The following is a 21,804-nucleotide window of genomic DNA, read 5'->3' as shown; positions in this document are numbered from 1 at the left end:
AAAATCAGTCCATGTAACCAAAATTAACTGAGACAGCCAAATTGCTGACATAAAATTTTATTTTAAAGTTTTGAAGGTATGAATGGCAACAAGAAACAAAAAAAACCCACACCCCCCTACAAAGCTACACCACCAGCAGAGTACTGACACAGACAAGCTTTTCATTCCCACTAGATTAAAGTTACTAGCTCACCTTTTACGTGCTGTAGAAGTTCAAATTATTTGAAACTTCTGGATGACTGAAATCAAAATATCTTTAGTTGGAAGAGACCCATAAGTAATTCAGTAGACGGGGTCAGAGAAAGGCAAGAAAAAAACAAGAGGTAGCGCACTTAACAACTCCTCTCCCTATTTCTAAAGCGAGTATAAACCATGATGCTTTGCAACCTTTACTTTAAACATTTTTCCCATATTCTACACCTGGTGTGACTTGCTTCTCAATCCCATGGGAACCACCAGTCCCCATTCCTCCTCACCACTGAGATCTGCCAGCACATGAGGAGCCAGACAGGTTTATTTGAAGCACAGACAGCTTTTTCGTCCATTCATTTCAGCAGTGTAGCTGAGAAACATCAATTTCGCATTTCCCTTTAACATCTCTGCTTGCTTGTTTTTAACCCACTTGGTTTGTCACATGGCCATGGGAGAGCTCCCTGAAATTCTCATGGCAGAGGGGACAACACAGGGTGAAGCCAAAGCAATCAGAGGGCAGAGATAGCTGGGACCATTCACATGGCACAGCCACTGAATAAATGACTCACAGCAACTCTCTCCCATAAGCTGTAGCATTGGGGGGACTGGGTTAAACAGACCTTAGAAAACACTCCAGTCAAGAAAGTCTGAATTATTTTTCTTTGAGAAGTTACAGCTAATTAAATTTCCATGTATCTCATAAGCATTTTCAGCACTTCTAGAAACAGAAGTTTAGAGAGACAGGGGACAAGAAGGACTCTACCTTCTAGCTTCAGCAAACCTAAGGGTTAGGTCTGCATTGGGAGCAAGCTCTCAAAATAGTTCTAGCACAGCCTCTAGGCTGAAAACACACACTGCAACTGAAGCGCTTTGCCAGTAGTTTGGCTCTTTAGATTTAGCTCAAGAGAACAACTTCTTTCATTGTTCCAGAAGTTCCAGTTAATACTTTCATGCCTCCAGGCTAAGCAGTCAGCTACTTGAAAATGGTTTGGACTTCTCAGTTTTAATGAGACCGTTTCTTGCCCTACTTACCTAGAAGAGCACTAAATTCCTCTCTTGTTTTCCCAGTCATACCTAATGTTATCACCTGTTTAAGGTTGAATGCGCTCCAGGGAGACCTTAGAAAAATGTCCATCCTACAGACCTCCCAGAGAGGTGGGGAATGTCTCAAGCCTGTCAGCATTTAAAAGGCATTTGGGTAATGCCATTTAACAACATGCTCTAACTCTGAGGTGGTCAGCAAGTTGGACTAGATACTTCTTTTTGCTCTAGATATTCCTTCCAGCTGAGCTTTTGTTCCACTCATCATTTTACCAGTGACCAAATTGGTTACATGTGTTGCCAGTTAAAAATGCAGGGAAGTGAGCAACAAAGGTTAAACACCTTTTCCACCCTTTTTTACTGGCCTCAAATTCACTCCTGCCTCTTCCTTGTCCTGCTTCCCTGAGAGGTGCAAGGCACTGAGCTGGGCTCAGTCACCACCACCAACTCTACTCTGCTGCTCCATCTTGCACACACTTTTCCCTTGCTCTGGTGGGATCCCACCCAAGGGCCACAGTCCTTCAGGATGAACCTGCTGCCAGAGGGGCTGTAGTTTCTTCAGGAAATAGCCACGTACCCCAGTGCAAGTCCTGTGGAGAGCCGTCTGGATCCTCAGGCCCCATTCCCTCCACGGGCTGCAGGGAGCCCGTGCTCCAATGGAGCCATGCCCAGGGCAGCAGGGGAATCTCTCCTCTGATGCCTGCAGTGCTTTCTCCCCTCCTCCTCCCCCCTTGCTGCTCACAGGGCTGTTCCCAGCTCCACTCTGCAGCATTCTGTCACTTCTCAGCCCAGCCACTCCTGCAGCTTCAGTGCTCCCAGGCCCAGAGACTGGGCCAAAGACGCCCATTTACCTGCACCGTGAGCGGCCTCTGCAGCTGCCTGGCAGACACGGGCAATACTTCTACTCTGGAGCAGTGCAGAAAGAACAGCAAAAACCAGATGTCTCTCCACACAAAGCCATCTCCCAGCAGCCATGGAAGTGCATCAGAGGTGGTGAGGCTCCAGCAGCAGGTGAAGGTCGGGCAGTCAGGCACAGAGTAACCCAGAGGCCTCTGCAGGCCTTCGGGGCTCACTTTGGGACCCCCGAGCAAAAACTGTAGGAGCAGCTGAGGCAAGATGCTTTCTCTAGCCTTGGAAAAAGACTAGAGGTTACTGCTCTCTGTAACCACCTGAAAGGAAATTGTAGAGAGGTGGGGGTCACTCTTTTCCCCCAAGTAACAAACAGTAGGACAAGAGCCAGGGGCCTCACTTAGTGGCACAGGCAGTTCACACTGGCTGTTAAGAAAAAATTTCTTCACTGAAAGTGCCGTGAAGCACTGGAACAGCTGTCCAGGGAAGCAGATGAGTCATCATCCATGGAGCAGATATGGCATTCAGGGACATGGTTTAGTGTTGGCACTATTAGGTTAATTGTTGATTTTCTTCATGCTTCTATTAAGTGCATCTAGACTACAACTTAAGCCACATGGCTGTCTGCAAATCAGCTCCAGAAAATGCCAGCAGATAACAGTTAAATACTAAGGAAAGGTATACATACTGTAAGAATTTTACAATCCAAGTAGGAACATTTTAATTCAAGACACAGGTGAAAATTTCTAACAGTATTCAATCCTTTCTAAAACAAAAAGTCATGGCATGTTCCTATAAGTATTCTGTCAGTCTTCACTGTGATTTTAAACAATGAGCTGTCAAAAATTTGTTTCCTGAAAAGAACCTGTCATCCTTCCACCCCAATTAACTAACCAGTGGTTGTCAAACATCATTGAATACACCTAAGTGTTACAAGACATGCCAATCACTAGAAAGTAATTTCACAGGATGTCCCAGTGAGGAGCCTAAGAGCAGAACCAGGACAAAGTATGGAATAAAAATAATTAAAATCAAACCCATCAGGTTTGATAATTAAACAGGGAAGTGTTAGATAACACAAGCAGCTACCAGAACAACAAAAGGCTTCACAGAGCTGTACACACTTATCTTTGTTATTCCCATCTACTAAAGCCATTGCTTTATTCCATTGGTGCATTTCTGTGCCTATACAAAGAAGAGTTACAATAAAATATTTCCATTATACACCAATAAAAAATGCTTTTGTATGTGGGTGCTGCACAGGCAATATGCTGTGCATTCATCGTTGAGTCATGAAACACACAAAGTTATCATGGCATGTTGAAGTCAGATGGCTATAGCAGTGCTTTTTAGTTATTATCATACATTTGTCAGTTCTGATCAGTATTTCCAGTTCCATGAACTGAAGACAGCAGAGACACCACTGCCCTCCTCCCTTCCATGCTCACTGATAATCCATGACAGTTAAATCCCACAGGTACCTTGTCTTTGAACTTCATGAAGTCTGTATTTGCTTCAGTAATCAGTCTACCCTAAACACTCCTTAATCTGAAGTTTCCTTTTAGTCTTCATTTAATTTCCAGCAGTTAAGCTCTCTTCCTTCTGAAATACTTAGAAGACATCTTGCACTCATTACTAGTTAGGAAAAAACCCAACAACAAAACAAACCCAAATGTTTCCAATTTCTCTTCCTTCTCTGTCCAATACCATCAGAGGACAGGCTGGGCAGAGTGACTGGCACTTCTTTGTATGTCCAGATGTGTTCCCCAAATTCCCACACCACATCTGTTGTGCTATCCTGTTTCTTGGTTCCTCCTCCTGGCTCATTTCCTCAGTTCCTTTCCATCTTAATGCTTCTTGCCCCTGCATCCTTTCCACTCTTGACACTGCACAGGAATACTACTCATCACACTTCCAATTATGAAGTTAATTTCACATTTTACTTTTCTTTCTTTCTACCTTCTCCGCTTCTACTTCTGAAGCTCAAGTTCACTGCAATGTATGACCATGGTATGAACTTCATATCCTCCCAGTTCCCATCCCACATTCCTCATTCCTTGCTTCCTAAAGCATTCCACATTTCAAAAAGGCACTTTCTGAGCTGCTCAGTGCTATTATTAATCACTGCAGCAGTTACTTACTTTGCTACTTCTCTCACTTGTTCCCTCAGCATCTCTAATGACTCGAACTCCACTTCTCTCTGTGGGGAAAGTTTGTCAGCTTTCTCCTATTACCCACAGGCAACATCATCTACACTCTCCTATTCCGCAATTAAAATAAGAAACTCGAGTTCTCTTCCTCTCACCCGTCTCCTCACCTTGTTCCCTCCAGCAAGCTGTCAACACCTCAAACTCTCAAACAGCAAAAATAAAAACCCAAGATACCTATCTTCCCTACCATGCACGTAGGCGCTCCAAAATTACTCCTTATTCTACCGTCAGTCTATGTGTGAGACTTTTTTCCCCTCAAAGTTATGCCTTCCTCCTCTTTTTCCCTACGAGCAAGCTGTCTGCTATCACTGTACTTAATGCAGATGTGAATAATTCTCTTTCCCAGCTAGCTGGAATTCATGTAAATCTCTCCATATTTTCTGGAAGTAATGTCTTTCTTTCATTGTATGACATTATTCTGGGGTGTGATTTGGTAAGACTAGTAACTTCTGCCCATCCTGTTTGTGCCCTTCTCCCTGTTTCCTACAGTTCTGTGCCAGTTTCCATCATTCTCAATGTCACACTGACTTCTCCTAAGCCTTTTCTCTGTGCCACACAATGAGTCACACTGTCACCCAAAGCCAACTTACTGCTTTAGCAGAAAAACTCAAACGTCCACTTAGAGACCTTCAAAGAATTTACATCTAAAATGATGTACAGAAAACTAACTCTTTCTAGGCCAAGTACCACTGAAGCCTCAAGTGATTCCACCAGTACAAATATCAGTGCACTGTTCCATACTACAGAGTATCTTATCTGAACATTTATTATATGGAAAACAACAATTTCTTAATCTGAGACAGAAAGGATACTCAATAAAAGGACCAGGAAGTACCTTTATGCAACAAGGAAAAAGGAGGTACAATGGTAAGCATCATACCCATCAATTCTGTCATTTGAACACTGAATCCACAATGGATTTAACAATGCAAACACACAAGTAATGACAGCGTACCTTTATTTTAACACGTGCACTGCACTGATGCAGTAGATACAATGCCAGCAGTCTTCTCCTTGCACAAACTACTATCAATCAATAACTTCTAGGTGGAAGCAGAATTTAGTGCAAAGAATAATTAAGAAACCTCTAATGTTAACCATGCCTTGGGAACTGTTTGCATACATAGTGCAGCAATCACAGCCATTTCCCAACTGGCCTTAAACATGGAAAACTGATCAGCTATAGCAGTTTGCATTTGAAAAGTCTAACACAGAGACTTGTTTTTCTTTTTAAAAAAATCTATACTACAGCAACAAATAAATAAAGACTAACAATGTGTATATATATTTGCTCAGAATCAATTCAGTAACTTAAAATATAATGTTCAGTGTTTGCTGAATTGCTTTATACTGCATCTATCACTGCGAAACACTACGTTAAAAAAGTTAAAGAAAAAAATAATTCTCCCAACTCTCTTCATACCCTATTAGTTGAAAAATTTGCAAGCACTGCTGCCTCTTAGCTATTAATATGCAATTCAGGTCCCCTGGTCATTCTGGGAATCTTTACAGAACATCCCTGCACACCCAGCAGCTCCCTGTGCAGCGATATCAAAGGGAAGTACAAGCCCTGGTACAACGAGCAGATTAAGTCATCTTCTAGTTCACAAGTTTCCTTGCTAAAAACCAAACCACCCCCACCTGACTGATTTCCACATCTGCCAAGCTCACCCAGGAACACAGATGCTCGGAGCTCTGTCCCTGTGGGCTTCACTTCACCTACACGAGTGAAGAACCAATGCAAATATTCATGCTTGCAGAGGTATGGATACACCTGCTTACAGGATATCTGCATTCATCTGCAGCTACACAAACTGATTGCAGTCCTGGATCATAAATGAAGAGTCTCTATTAGATTATAGGTAATGATATCCAAGTTTTCTGGGATGCCTACAACAGAGCTAGAACATTCAGAGCAATACAGGAAACTTCATTCTATTTAGAGGGAAGCTCTATATATACTGAATACTCTTTGGGAGTATTCAGTGATTCTCAAGCTGTAGGCCATGGAAGAACTGCACCCTGTGCATATTAGAGAATTAACTGAGATAATTTAAAATAGTAAGACTAAAAAATGCTTCTACTGGCTATCCAAACTGAAAACATTTTAACAGTTTTAGACCAATTATAGACCAAAGAAAAATCAAATGTTGGCACATTTTCTAGCATCAGTCCGGAATTCTGCATAGGCTACTCACATTCTATGCAGAATTTATATATGTGGGACGCAATAGAATATTTCTTTATGTATGGTTTAAAAACATAAAGGACAGCTTTAGTATTGTTTGTTTTCATTAACAGTATATAGGCGGGGCAAATCAACTCTCTCCAATAAAACTAAGAAAATGCTGATATGGGTGTTGAATGAAAGAAACATCATCATTGCTCAGGACTAGAGTGTTTAGGGAAATAGTGCACTTCTTATTCTACCTTGGAAAAGTAAAAAATGCACATATTGGTCATATCCTTCCTACCTCCTTTCAAGTGGGATTTTGAAGCACAAATATTTTAGTCCCTACATAGCAAACTCTTACAAAAATATAACTTCTGACAGCATGAGAAACTGCTGAAGAAAAATGCATTTTCTTTCAGAACAGAACTACAAGACACCCCAGCTTCTACTGGTTTTTACACTGCAAGTGAATCTCACTGAGCAAGAGCCTCACGCGATACGGGCCATCCATGGAAATACAACCAGCACTGACCCAACTGAAGCACACATGCACTTGCTTCAGAACATTCAGTACAGGTGCACATAAAGATAGATCACATCACACCACACTTCTGCATCCTCTAAGCCAACTTTTGCTTCAAAAATCTAGTGCTTCCCATAAGGCTTGGGAGAGGATATGCCCACACGAACCTCATTAGACTCAATTTCTTGCACTGTGGTGGAATGAAAACCCATCCTTGATATTCATGCTTCAGTACAAAGCTACTGTCAAATCCATATCAGAATCCAAATAATCAATATGGCAGCAACTAAAGAAATCCAGGAGGTAAAAGGCAAAAGAGTCTTCTGCAGCAGAGATTACAGCAATGATGAATTACTAGGGTAAATAAAAATTTAAGACTGGCTTTCTTCCCTTTGCAACAATGGACTTGGGGTATTCTACCACATGATTTTTTTCTTTTTAGTTATGCCTTTCTCTATATGGAAGCACTGCAGTGTTCATTTAAAAAAACCAAAACCACACAAAAACCCTCTCCCATTTTTAAAAAGCACCATAAATGAAAAATCTGTTGGAAAAACAAAAACAACAAAAACTCCATGGACCACCCTTCAGGGATGAAATGCTAAAGATGTCTTTTTTAATCAACCAGTTTGTGAAGATCTACAAAAAAATAAAAAGGATCACATTCTAAAGGTTCAGTGCAGTCAGCAGCTATATAGTTTTGCTGCTTATTCATCTTTAAGTTGACTTTCAAAAATAACACCCTAGCTCGTCAAAATATACATTTTCCATTTGCTTTTAAATTAAAATAATAATAAAAAAACATTTAAAGAATTCACAATCAATAGCATGACTAAGTTTCAGGATCATCTACAGCATATAATTTAAAGGTTCAAGATGCCAATATGCAGCATGTGGCAGGTCTATATGCTCCATGCAGCATGTATGTGTAGGATCATCTCAAATAATCTTGATGTTCAGATGTCAGTCTGTTTCTTCCAAATCGTGTAGAATACCCATCTGGAGAAAAGAAGCAGTTAAGGGAAAAAAAGGCAACACTTGTACACAGTTAAAATGTAGTTCTTTTTACTTATATTTAAATTCTGAAAATTTCTGGTAGCACATAAAGAGGAGGGAAAACACTCAAAAGTGAAATCTACCTGGATTCTCTTCTTGACTCAGCAGCTCAAAGATGCCTACTCTTCAAAACACATACATGTTCCATTAAGGCCTGGCAGATGTAAAGGCAAAAATAACCAGTTCCTCTGAAACTGTAAGCTTTAAGGGCAAGTATCTTGCAATCCTTCACATACTTTTGTCTTGAAAATGCAAGGTCAAATCTGCATTTCACAGAGTTGACAATAATGAGAAGCAGGAGGAGCTGGCTATAGTCAGTACGGGGTCAGTGTAGGGTCAGTATGGGGTCAGTATGGAGGCTGCAGCAGTGAGCACTACCGGGCTTGAGACACAGGAGGGAGGCAAATGAGCCCACACCACAGAAGAAAGGCTGTGGCAGTATTGTGTGCTTAATGTATTATGAATAAGAAATATTGTGGAAAGATGTTTCCTGTCAAGAGAGACAGCCACAGCAGGCTTCACTGTGCAGAAACATTTCCAGGGAGGTCCCACAAAAGCAGCAAACACTCAAGGCAAAGGCAGATGGCAGAACCACCTTACAGCAGATCAAAATGCCCTTCTCGTGCTAAGGGCTTGAAGTTTAAACTTCTAGGCTCCTTATATAACTTCCTCACCACCCACAAATTGAAGAAATTTGGAAAGATTATTTTTAGGAATGGGATGTTGCTGAAAATATGCATACCCCTCTACCTGGAATATTTTCCCAGTAACACTACCTAGTAATGATTGCTAGAAATCACTCTTCTCCATTCCCCAGCCTTAAAAATCAACCCTGAGCTGTATGTTCAAGAATAGTTCTATCAGACAATATCTAAAGATCTGGATGATGCTAATCTGTGTGAAGTTAGTTTCTTATTTTTGTAAAAGAAAATAAGAAGACACAGCCTTGTCAGAACTCCTAGGCAGCATTACCCTTATCATACAGTTTATTCTACATGACATACACCACTCAAAAACATTAACAAAAACACAGCCTGTTCATGAAAGGTGCTGATCATTTCACCAGCTGTGAATTTATAGCACTTTTAGAAAACAATTCCTAGAATTATCCTCAAAATAAAACTGCAGTAGTTCATTTACCATGAAAAAAACATTAAGTATTTAAATCAGAGCTGCGTTTTTGCTTGAGTTCATTACCTCCAAACAATCTATGCTTGCTTTATTTATTAATACACACTCTCCAGTCTTCTTCAGTCTTTAAGGATACAATTCCATGTAGGAGGGAACACACACAGTTTCTTTTGAAAACTCCACAGGACAATAAAGCCTGCTAAGCTGTTCTTCATACAGAGCCAAGGCATCGGTCAGATTGATACAGTTTCCCTGAAGAAAAAAGAAGTCCCAGTCACAATCAAGCAAAATTTCAGATGAATACATACATTTTGACATTACTGCAAGGCTCCCACATATTTCCGAACCAGATACATGTTGTTCTTAATATTTAATATTTACAAGGCAAACACTGAACAGCTTGTCTTCATTCTGCCTACAGCAAACATCAATTTGTATCCTTTCAAGAAAGGGTAAGTATGGGGGGATTATCTATATTCTCATTAGCAGAAGCAACCATTATATGAGGGCTTCCAGTTAAAACAGACCACCATGTGTTGTTTACCTATAACATCTTCTCCATAACCATTTTCTTTATAATTGCTTAAATGTACTAGTAAACAGTATTACAACGCCCAGATTTTTCTCTGTTATTTAACATTGCCTAGATTTTACAGTGTTTAAATGCACTTCTAAAAAAACTAAAGCCTATTAATTTTAAACACATTCTTCCACAATGCAATATGACAAAATACATCAAATTATACAAAAGTTCTCTGGCTGCAGGCTACATTATCTTGAGTTTCCACACGTCATGCTTCTGAAGAGATTCCGACAGTACTTTTTTTGCCTTAGGGGTGAAATAACATCTCATTCTTGGTATATGAACACATCATGGACTACAAAGAGTGAGGAATTAAAAAAAAAAAAAACCAAGAAATAAACACCCCACCCCCTAATAACCCCAAGCCCAAAATCCCCCAAGAAACATCCCCCCCACCAAAAAAACCCAAAAAACAAAAAACCCACCCCCAAGCAACTCCTATTTGCAAGCACTGCCATGTCCCAAGCTAAGTATTAATAAGAAGCAGAAGTTACTGCAATGTATACCTGGGGTGCCCATATGGAAAAAGCTCTAATTTGAAGTCTGAATTCTCCATATCCATAACATTTGAAGATTTAGTGGTTACAGTGAGCTCACCAGAACACCAGACTGAACAAATATCAACTACCCAAAGCAATAAAAGTCAGCTATGCAAGTTCAATCAAAAAAACTTTGTCAAGTTTCTTGACTACATAACCGAGTAGACAAGCAAACACTTTACAACCTTAAATTCAATGGTCTTAGGAAGAGTGTGGCAAATACAAGTTATTTGGACACTAATTTGAAATTAAGTTAAGTTGAATACAGTCACCACTGAGTGGTCTACAAATAATTCAGGTTTTTTTTTTTTTTTCTCCAGGTATGAGGCACTGAATGAAGACTCGCCAAATGAAGTGTACTGTTGCTGTGGCACAACACAGAGAAAATATATTCTGTGATTGTGGCCAAGGTGGATATTGTTAAAGGCCCTTAGCACACTGACAGCCAAATGAATTGATTTGTGGTCTTCTACTTGCACCACTTTCCCGAGGCATCTTCAGCTTAACCTATAGGCCCCAAACATGATAAACGAACCAGGCTGTAACACTACACATCGAGTTATATGATGACTATGAATCTCTCCTGCTCACACAGTATGTGCAAGTCTGGCCATACATGGGGCAGGATGAGATCTTCAGGAAATGTGTGTCCCCATCTTCCTGCAGAGGTTGGTTTACTAGCATGTAATATGAATGTCTTTTACTGTGATCTAGCACAAACTCTGCTTTCCTCTTCTGATTTCTGATCAGTAGATACAGAAGCATTAACTAGCATTTTCTAGAGCTATTCTCAATATAAAAATCCTCAGCTTTCCCACACATTTTACCACTTCTAGTGGAGGAACGTTTGCCAAAGAAGATAAAAAGGAGAACAAAAAGGAAATTTTTATGTTAATGAATACACACAGTTCCTAAAGATCCAGCACAAGAGCCAAAGCCCCACAAAATGATAGCAAGAAATGCAAGGCACAGAAGTTGTGTTAGAAAGAAAAGGAGTCTAAAGCAACACCCTCCATCTACAGACTGACAGTATCTTCCTGCTGTTTTGAATGACTTTGGGAAATCTTTGTATGTACATACAAGTACACATGATTTTGGGGGTTTTTTTAACTGACCATTGAATGCAGTATCTTGTTCATTCCTGCTGTTCAATAACACGTGTAACCTACACCTACCTGACGGTGAAAGAATTCAGATAGCTCAATTAGAAAACACTAGATCTAATGAAAAAATTAGCCCCCTTACATTCACATCGTATTCAATATTTTAAGTCCTCTAACTTGAAATGAGGACCCCACAAACCAAGGACTTACTCAATGCTTCCAAAGTGCCTGACTGCCTATGTTTCACACATTGTGTTGCACTGCTAAGACACTGCAAAGCTTTTTAATCCAGGAGCAGAGTCTTTATTAGAGACTTGTTTTACTGTGCAGCTTACTTTTGGTGCTCCCAGATTTTTTTAATGGCCTTAAAATTATTACATGTACACAGATGCAACTGAAAATTAATTTTCACAAAGCAAAGAACTAAGATGAGTTTGAACAAGTACTATCTGTGCTCTATAAAGCATACAACAGGCAGAGGCTAAAACAAGCAGAGATCACATTTGAAAACAGTATTTCTAAACAGCTCCATTTACACTGATTTTTCCATGTAACAACATCAGATGATAACTAGAACCAAAGTGTAAAATGTACATTCTGACTTTGGGATTTATACTATTTTTCCTTCTTTTTATTGGTAGGATTTTTTCACAGTGTATTCAAAACATTCTATTTCCAGAAGAAGTGAAAAGAGAATTCATTCCACTCATCTTCCTCTGAATTTTTTGCATCCTGCTCAATTTTTTTTGAATTGTGCTCAAGCCTTCACAAGTAGAAAAGAAAACCTCAACTTAAAAAAAAAAAACTTAACACAGCATCTTGACAATGGCCTCAGGCACATGATGTGATTCTTGGGGTTGTCCTGCACAGGGCCAGGAGATGGACTTGGATGATTGTTGTGGGCCCCTTCCACACCACAAAATCCTATGACTCCACTCTATTCTATCACTCTCTAATCTTTTAAAAATCATATTTGGGAAAGCACTCCTTCAAAAGAACTTGCATAAAATATGTTTGATTACATTGCACAAACAAACCAGTACTTGCTTATTTAGTAAAGGAATGTGACATGCTGTATATAAATTTTCATATTTGGGTTTGGGTATCAGAAAAGAAATGAGACTTATAAAAAGGTAGAAAACTAACACAAATTGAGCACAATGAACAGACTGCTGCAGTACTTGTTTAGTAACCTGTTATTATCCAGGGGATTGTGGTGGGGTTTTTTTGGTTCAGATGCCCTTTACCAAACATCTCATTTTGTTTCAACATCAGACTGAATCCAAAAGAAAACTAAAAAACAACCTGTGTGTAATTTGAGTCATAAATAGGAACACTGCTAGATAATTTACAGAGCACACCACTATTACGTAGGAAGTTGAACAGGATACACAATGATAGAAGAGTATACAGATTCCCAGACTGTTACTTCAGTATTTCATCATTTCTCCCTTCTCTAGTGAGGGACAAATCAGTGCAGACACCATGGAAAACAAATTACAGGAACAATGAACATGCCAAAAAACAATTTCTACTTTTCAAACCCACAATCTCCAAATCAAGATCTTGCCTAAAGGTTCAGACAACTCACCTGGTTCTTCTATCAACCTTTTTCTTCTGGAGAAACACTACAGAATTTTATAGTTCTGCATAGTTTTTTTTTTTTTTAACTATCTGGCTTTAGTCAACACAAAATTAAGCACTCAAAAAATCAAATCTACAAAACTTAAGGCTTACTTCAATAAACTTATTGAAAAAAAATCAGTATTTTTAACACCTTCTTTACAATATGACCAGCTGTACTAACCAAGACTACAGTTTTAGTAACAATGTCAATCACACTTGGATGTTCCAGTATCACCTCAATGCCACAGAGAACCAAGCCCAGAACGCAACACAGTGTTCACTTTAACTCCCACTGCCTAATGAAGAGTTATGTGGTAGAGTAATGCATTGTTTGTTCTGAACAGACACCATATAACTCAAAGAACAGCTAATACTGAATGCTGTTCAATAAGGTTTAAAGCAGATGACTCACCAATTACACATTTTCAAAAAGCAAAATCACTTCCTTTTTTCTCCCACAAGGTTCAGCCAATTTTTCACCATATACAAAAGCCCCTACCAACTCCTCTCCCTAGCCCTCCTCACTTAATCTCTGTTCCATGTCAAACAATTTGACAGGTAAGAACTAGGAGAATTATGAGAATTTTTTTTACCTTTAAGATGCACCTTTCTGACACAAAAATATTTAAGGCAGTTTTAACTTTTGAGATTAACAAATCTTAATCTCTAAGACCTTGCTTAAGACAGTTGGCTCCTGAACTGTTTCACAGCCTTTGCAGCCTGAGTCTGCTCAGTGCTTGCACTCGCTTCAACAGCTCATCCCCTCATTTTCTGGGCTCTCACAAGGCATAAATTCTGTAGTTCCTTGGGTTTCGTTTTTAGGTTTCTACAGGACGACGCACAACAAATTTAAATAAAAAATAAAGCTCTGGACAGACAAAAATAATTTCTTAAAGTAAGTAGCAAAAAAAAAAATTTGTTTAAATTGGCCCTGTAAGTTCCAGTTAACTCTGCCCATCTGGATGTGTCCATCAACTGGTTACAAGTTGAACTTAGGCCACTATGTGTTGGGAAGGATGAATAAATATAATTGCCTGGCAAAAGATTCACAATAGTACAGCCAGGATGAAAACAATCCCCCCTACTGGTTAAACAATGCCCTTACCTACAGATAGGTCCAAAAGTCAAATGGACTGTTCTATCTCAACCCCCAGAATGTATGGTTCATCCTACACCTGTAACCCTACCCTGAAGCATCAAGTGTCTGTGACCCCATTTGCCCAAGTCTTGTTCCAGCCCACCTTGAAGCCCCCTGATAAGGGGTCTCCGAGGGGCCAGACGCCCTCTTGGAATTTCCCCCCTCTTGGAACTTCCACCCTCTCCTAGAGCATCCTCTCTACCCCTTGTCTCTCCCCTCCCCCATCCCCTCAGGCCTTGCCACGTGCTGCGTCAGGCAGCTTCAAGCAAGACCTTTCACCATCCCTAATAAACCTGATATTCTAAGAGCAGCCTTCAGAGATCTCTCGTCTCCATTCATCAAAGCCGTCCTGGAGCCCAGCGTTCCCTACAACTATGCTTCCTCCAACCCTCAGAAAGTAAACTACCGAGTTGAAAGCAGGTGAAAAGGTCCTTTTTCCATACTTGCCCATTTCTTACATATCTAACACCATATATCACAGGCCACCTTTGTCTGTGACTGTATGCCAGAGAAGTTGAATTTTTATGTTTAGCATGGGTTTCTATTTTTATTTTATAATGATGTGCCAGCATTGGACATGGCCATGGTTTGGTTTTATCCTTCCTCACTTCACAGTGACTAATAAGCAGTAAGACACAGAGCATGAAATACCTAGCATCAAAGCTAGGCTTAGGTTTTGGGGGACACGGAGGGCTGTTAAGGAAATAATGGAGGCAAACCCACCTGTAAGTACCTCCACTGGCTAAATGCTCAGTAACAAAAGGAAATGAAACGTCTGTTCCTTAAAGTCTCTTGAACTACCAAGAAATCACAGAGGTTCACATAGGGACATACAGCCATTCTTCCAGCTTCCTTTCATGGTTCACTCATGGAGAATCTTGCTCCCTCATTGGAAATGCTAATTAGAAAGCCCACACAGTAGCCAAAAAAAGGAGTCTAACTATGGAGCAACATGATGATTGTCTGGACATTTAGAGGGCTGTATATGAGAGTGGCCCGGAAGAGACAGCTTAGTGACGGGCCACATGTTCATGTGGGAGACACATGATCCCTTCAGTGGGTCAGTGCTGTTTACTGGAACCTGTGAGTGGTCTGAGTTTCTATCCTGCCTGTGCTGAGTGACCCCAACCAGGAAGCTACAAATTCCTGTTCAGAGGTATTTTTAAAGGTTCTACTACATAAACAGACTGAAAATTATAGCCTTTCCAACCTAAAAAGATTAGATCAACAGAACAAAAACTTGGCACAGAAAAAGGCATTTTCTTAGCAACACATAATCCACTGACACTCAGAGACAACCTTACAACCAGTCTCAGCATCTGACAGAGCATGGCTTCACAGCTCTTGGGACAATCCTCATGTGGTACTGTGAATGCACAAGAGTGATGGTTCAGGTAAACAAAAAGCATATATCATGCTGATATCTACAAGTATATATACTCACTTGTAAGAAATCACTTGGGCCATATAAAAATCATACTTTTAGGAAGTCCAATCTGTAAAAACACTTAATATGTTTGGAAACATGTTGCTGGGAAGGTATATGAGAGATTAAAGTGGACCTCAGGTTACACCAAGGTCTTACATCCTTATCAATTACCATTTCTCTCCACTGTGATGGCTGGGAGCCTGGACCTCTGTCTCTCCTTGGAGAACATAACACCAAGCACCTCACAGACATGGCTTCCTATCATATCATTAAATATGTCAAAGCACCAGCTTCAGAAGAATGGAAATAAGAGCATGCCGTATGAGCACCGAACCTCAGAGTGGTGGGATTATGTTTAACAGTAAGTTTTCACAAACAAGCTTCAAGTCTTAAACCTACAGACAGGTTTGCAAGTCCTGCAGGCTAAGGGCCCCAAAACTCATGTCTCTCTGTGCAGATTGAGTGTTGCAGTCTCTGCACAGAGGCAACACTAAATATGGATGATGCAGATAGAAAAGCAAGGGCATGTAAACCACATCTGCTACTCATACAAGTTTTTATTCTAAGCTGTGATTATTATTTGCACAGAGAAAATAGAGGCATTTTTCCCCAAACACACTCAGACACAAATGTAAAGCAGCAGAGAATGACATCCATTAACTGCCCTTTTGTATCTTTCCAGAGCTGAAAAAAGGAAGAAGTTCCTCCTGCATCTTAAAATTGGCCACATAAGTTCTTATATCCCCTAGGAATACAAATAAACAGTCTGAAAAACCTTCCACAGGCAGAATCTCTATAAATGTTAATGAGCTGCCAGGCAATACCGGTTACCTGCCTCCACCCAGTGGTGACAGAACATTCTGCAGCAGCATTTGGAGACTGCTTTGAGCATCACCAGGGAAGGAATCCCGAGGGAACCACCAGGTGTGTTAAGAGCAGCGTGCCAGAAATTGTTCTTTTTATAATCTCAGATAAATTATATCCATCTGGAGTTAGGCAGCACTAGACACTGCTTGCTGACAATTCATGTGCACATCAGAACATTTTCTAAAACTTGTGCAGAACTCAAAGAGGTGATGAGCATTTCCTTTTATTTTTCCCAGCAGTGTCATTTAGACAGCAATACATTATGGGAAAGGATGGCATTCCGTGAACACAATTCCACTTTTAGGTAAAGCATTTCTTTGGCATTGAAATAAATGACATCCTAACTAGATGCACACGATTCTGTTCAGGGTGCAAGGGCACCAACTACAAACTACAAAGGACAGAAATTTTCAATGTTAGTACAAAATAATGCCAAGGCGGAAGAGACAACTGCAGTTGCTGGCTAGTGGTCACCAGGGCAACAATCCTTTTGCTGTATTTTTCCTATGAGACATTTCCTCACAATAGCAAAGATGATACTCCAACAAGTAAGTGGACATTCCCTCAGTCCCTTTTCTTGGTGACATTTAATATTTTTTGTTTTAAAGAACCAAAATGCGAAGAAGGGGCTGGGGGGCACACAGAGTCTTGCATTTTAAAAACACAACTGCCTTAAAAGGCACATAATTTCTTCAGCAAGGCCTGCTGTGTAACATAAGCATCCTGCAAGTAGATAGCTGAACCAGAAGTAACTTAAATTCCCAATGTTAATACACAGAAATAAAACCACTGGAATTTAACAGCAAACACAACAGAACATTCAAAATAGTTTATGAGTTCCCAATGTGTGACTAAGCTGACAAAGTTGGTAGTGGTCATGTTTGAATTTCTGTCTATAGTCTAACCAATCCTCCAAGTAGCCAGCTTCAGTTAGCTTAATTGAATTTAAATTTAAGTAATTTAAATGAAGTTATAGATAGCTAATTTTATTCAAAGCACCCCAATAGTCTGACCATACTGTTGAGTTGTCTGAGGGTGTGGTGGGTTGACCATGCCTGGATGCCAGGTGCCTACAAATAACACCCTGCTCAGTTGGACAGAGGAGAGAAAATATAGCAAAAGACTCATGGGCCAAGATAAGGCTACTGTCACAGGCAAACAGACTCGACTTGGGTAATGAACTCAATTTCCTCATCAAATCAGAGTGGGATAGTAAGAAATAAATCCAAATTTTAACAACACCTTCCACTACCTCTCTCTTCTCCCCAGGGTGAACTTCACTCACAAATTCTCTATCTCCTCCCCACTGCACTACTGGGGGATGGGAAACAGGGACTGTGGTCAGTTCATCCCATGTTATTTCTGCTGCTCCTTCCTCCTCACACTCTGCTCCCGTGTGGGCTCTCCCCCTATGGGAGACAAGTCCTCCAGAACTTCAACCTGAGTTCTTCTATGGGCTGCAGTTTTTCATTAATTGCTCCAGCATGGGTCCCCTGCAGGGTCACAGGTCACAAGTTCTGCCAGGAAGCCTTCTCTAGTGTGGGGTTCCCACAGGGTCACAGCCTCCTTCAGGTACCCACAAGTTCCACCATGGGCCCTCCAGAAGCTGCAGGGGGATCTCTGCTCCCCTGTGGAGCTGCAGGAGCACAGCCTGCTACTCCATGGTCTTCATCATGGGCTGCAGGGCAATCTCTGCACTGGTACCTGAAGCATCTCCTGCCCCTCCCTTCAGTGACCTTGGAGTCTGCAGAGCTGTTTCTCCCCCATATTCTCACTTCTCTCTCTGGCTGTTGTGCAGCAATTTTTGGCCCTTCAATAATCTTATCCCAGAGGCACTACTACAGTCACTGATGGGCTCAGCCTGGGTCAGGAGCAGGTCCATCCTGGAGCCAGCTGGTATTACCTCTATTAGACATGGGGAGCCTTTCCCACACCCCTCCACTGCCCAAATAAACCCAATAGAGGGTTATTCCATTTTTACGGAGGACTATTTTGTTTTTTCAGGCTCAACTGGGAAGTGGCTACAAGGACCACCAAATGAGCTGAGTAGTCTATCAACAGATGTACCAAAAGCTCTGACAGCTGTCTGCCCCAGTATTACTTGTCCTTTTTTCAACATTTTCAGGAAGACTAAATTGCTAGAGAACACTGCTTCTGTACTCCAGCCCTTGCCCTGGCTACCCATTAGCCCTAAGTCCAATTTAAAGCCACATCAATTTTAATATTGTTTCTTTCCCATCCTGTCATGTTGCTTTGGGACCACAAAATGTAACACTGCATAGTTTCACAACAGCTAAAACCCACCAGGGCTGGTTCAGGATTGCTATCCTTTCCTTCCTTCTGTGCAATCACATGCTGGAGAGCTGACTTACCTCCTCCCATCAGGGCAAAACAAGCAGCAAGGGCTGCACCTGTCTCCACCTCAGCTGGTTCCAGCTGACACAGAACAATCCCCCCACCCTCTGGCTGCAGCACAGCCATCATTTCAGCTTTCAGCACAAGCTTCTTTTCAAGAGTCCTTCTGCAAAGTCCAGCAGAAGCTGTCCCCAGATATATGTTTACCCTCATTCCAATAAGGCAAGTTATTATCGCTGTGCATGCTACAAGGACAGTAACTGCAACACAACGACTTGCTCTGTTTCCAAAACATTTAGTGTCCTTTTCACAGCAAAGACTGCCATAAATATTTCCACAATTAACAAGACAGAAATGCCATTAAAATTTAAAAGTGTGGTAAAACCATGTTAACCATATCTTTTATTTCAACCACAAGATAATTTCTCTTGCTCATACAACCACAGCATTTTAAAATAGAGCAGCCTACTAGAATTGCCAGAAACCTCATCCCTTAAGTTTTGCATTTGTTTATAAACCTGCACAATTTCACAATAAACCAATTTCTATATATTTCAGAATTTAAGGATATTATTCTAAATTACAGTACTTACATTCTCCACACATCAGATGACTAGTTTATGAGCATGACAAAAGAAATACAGCTTGAGAGACTTAGACTTCACTGAACCATCTGCTGGCTCCTGTCACATTCTTGTACAATAGCACACAACTTTGTGACATTTCAAATTCAGGATTACCTGAAGTATTGTCTGTTGAAAGCTATGCCACAATTCATTACCTATGAGGTGACTATACCAATTTTCTCATCCCACTGCACCTATGTCAAACTCTTACACTTTAATGAATGACAAATTTCTGTGTTTTACACTCTACAATTAGAGGCATTAGCTTAAAAACCATGTATCTCTTCATGAAGTACATCTGTTCTGCTTTTCCAAGAATTGTTTAGCTGCAATATTCTGCAGTGTGCCTTGCTGAGTCTTAAAATTATGCTTTTGAACTCCAGACAAAAGCACTACATATTCAGCTGAAATAATGCAAAAAAGACAAGTCAGTTAGCAAATCCTAACTTTCATGCAAAATGCCTGTTAAGTCATTAAAGGGAGAAAACCAGCTTGAAGTAGATTTTTAGTTAGCTTTGTCTTTATTTTTTTTTAACTGAAAATATGCAAACTGCAATAGATATAAAGCAGTACTTTATTATATCCAAGTATCATACCTGTGTGAAGTATTTTCCATCTTGTTTCAGGACTTTCATTGAGAGGTCAAGAATCAACCGTAAAAATTCCCATGTGGAATCTGCATATGGGCAATGATTGAAAAACAGAACAGCACATTTTTGGCTTGTTTACTTATTACATATTCAAGACTTGCAAAGTTTTAAAAAATAAAGCCTGGATTAAAAAGAAACAAATGCAAACCATACACAATGGCAATGATGGCATGAGTATTGTTTTTCTTCACAGGAATTTTCCTGAAGTTTCCAATAAATTATGCAGTGAGGAAAATTTACTGGAGTATGAACTCCAAATACTTCATTCTGGAATAAGAGACTAAAAAGAGTGCTAGGCACTTGCTAGTCTTTTCTAACATTCAAAAAAACAGTTGTCTTTTTTCTCAGATCTGCTTCTTAAATTGAAAAAAAAGAAAGCATTTATGCTGCAGACTATTATGCAGCAGAAGGACAGAAATGTGAAAATTCTCAGAAGTTAGAAGATTTACCTTCTTCTGGAGATGTGGAGATTGGAACAGCTGTTAGATCATTAATTACATAATCAAACATTCTTCCTTCTTTGGCATACCTCTTCAGTACCGGAATACAGTCTTCAATTAGAACCTGTAAGAATGAAATATTGTTGCTAGTCCTAAAAATACCCTAAAAATGACCAGGTAAAAGAAACAAATGTGGATTTGCAGAAATTACGAGATAAAAAATTACAACATTAAATGCATGTTTAAATCTAGTCTCCACTTTCAACTTTTTACGTCATACAGAAAGGAGGAACTTTGTAGGAATTCTGACAGTGAAAACACAGGCATTCCAGGACTGAAGTTCCTAGATCTGTGACCACTGTTCTTTCTACCAAATGCTGACAACAGTTAGCAGTTCCAAGATGTTGAGTTAAATAAAGTATTTTTATGAAGGGCCACTGATTTCCATGGAGTAGCATGTGACTTCTCGTATTTTTGTGTATTTTTATTAGCTAGCTTTTGTAAGTTTGTAGCTGTGACAACATCTAAGAGCCAATAACAAAAACAGAAACATGTCAGATTACACTGGGCTCATTTGTAAGTGCTATCAGATGCAGCACAAAGAACTCAACTGCAGGGATGCATGACATTTGTTGGGGTTTTTACTTTAATATAACAGCAGTGTAATACTACGGGATTTTGCCTGCAAAATAAAAATAACTGTTAAATGTGTATTACAAATTCAGCTATTTTCAACGGTATAGAATAACTAAAGCACATTTCTTTCTTTTTAACAGTTTAAGGAATGATGTTAAACACAACATCCTTACTGCTATCTCTTCTTTATTTCTAAGTTAGAGTAAATATGCTCCGATTTCATATTCCTTAAAAGCTACATATGCAATTAATTTTAGAAGTCTAAAGAGAGAGTTAAAATACTTCCAACATAAACTCCAGTTATTAAAATATGCAAGTGTCGTACAAAAGAAAAAAAAAACTTCCCAAACTTGAGTCAGAAGACTTGTCCCCAAAACTTTGCCATAGCAATCCTTCCAGACTACGTGTATTTTGAAATAAGACTTGCAATGAAAGAAAAACAAAATATTACCTGGTAGCAGTCTCCTTTCAGATTGTCTAAGACATCTCCGCACGTTTTACGCATGTGTTTTTTACACCCGTCAATCACCATTTGGTCAATGTTTGAAGCTTGTCAAGGCATAATGGATTCCAGAAATACAGATAAGAGTTTCTACTTCTTCAGAAACAAGTTCTCAAAGAGGCATTCACAAAGAAA

The 21,804-nt window shown here is 39.9% G+C and overlaps 1 protein-coding gene across 1 annotated transcript in view; it reads right to left on the bottom strand.

Annotated features, from left to right (window-relative positions):
- Nucleotides 1-5,233: 5,233 nt before the first annotated feature.
- SMS (spermine synthase) overlaps nucleotides 5,234-21,804 on the bottom strand; it is a 43,276-nt gene continuing 26,705 nt past the window's right edge. Inside the window, exons 7-11 of the mRNA XM_030282111.4 lie at nucleotides 21,619-21,708; nucleotides 20,541-20,655; nucleotides 20,038-20,117; nucleotides 9,312-9,427; nucleotides 5,234-7,987 (exon numbers count right to left, since the gene is read on the bottom strand). Coding sequence (XP_030137971.2) covers nucleotides 7,945-7,987; nucleotides 9,312-9,427; nucleotides 20,038-20,117; nucleotides 20,541-20,655; nucleotides 21,619-21,708 — 444 coding nt within the window. The 3' untranslated portion in view covers nucleotides 5,234-7,944. The remainder of the gene's footprint in view (nucleotides 7,988-9,311; nucleotides 9,428-20,037; nucleotides 20,118-20,540; nucleotides 20,656-21,618; nucleotides 21,709-21,804) is intronic.

The sequence above is a fragment of the Taeniopygia guttata genome, chromosome 1 (genome assembly GCF_048771995.1).
Source record: "Taeniopygia guttata chromosome 1, bTaeGut7.mat, whole genome shotgun sequence".
In the NCBI taxonomy this organism is placed as follows: Eukaryota; Metazoa; Chordata; class Aves; order Passeriformes; family Estrildidae; genus Taeniopygia; species Taeniopygia guttata.
This window is presented reverse-complemented; position numbering and strand designations above follow the sequence as displayed.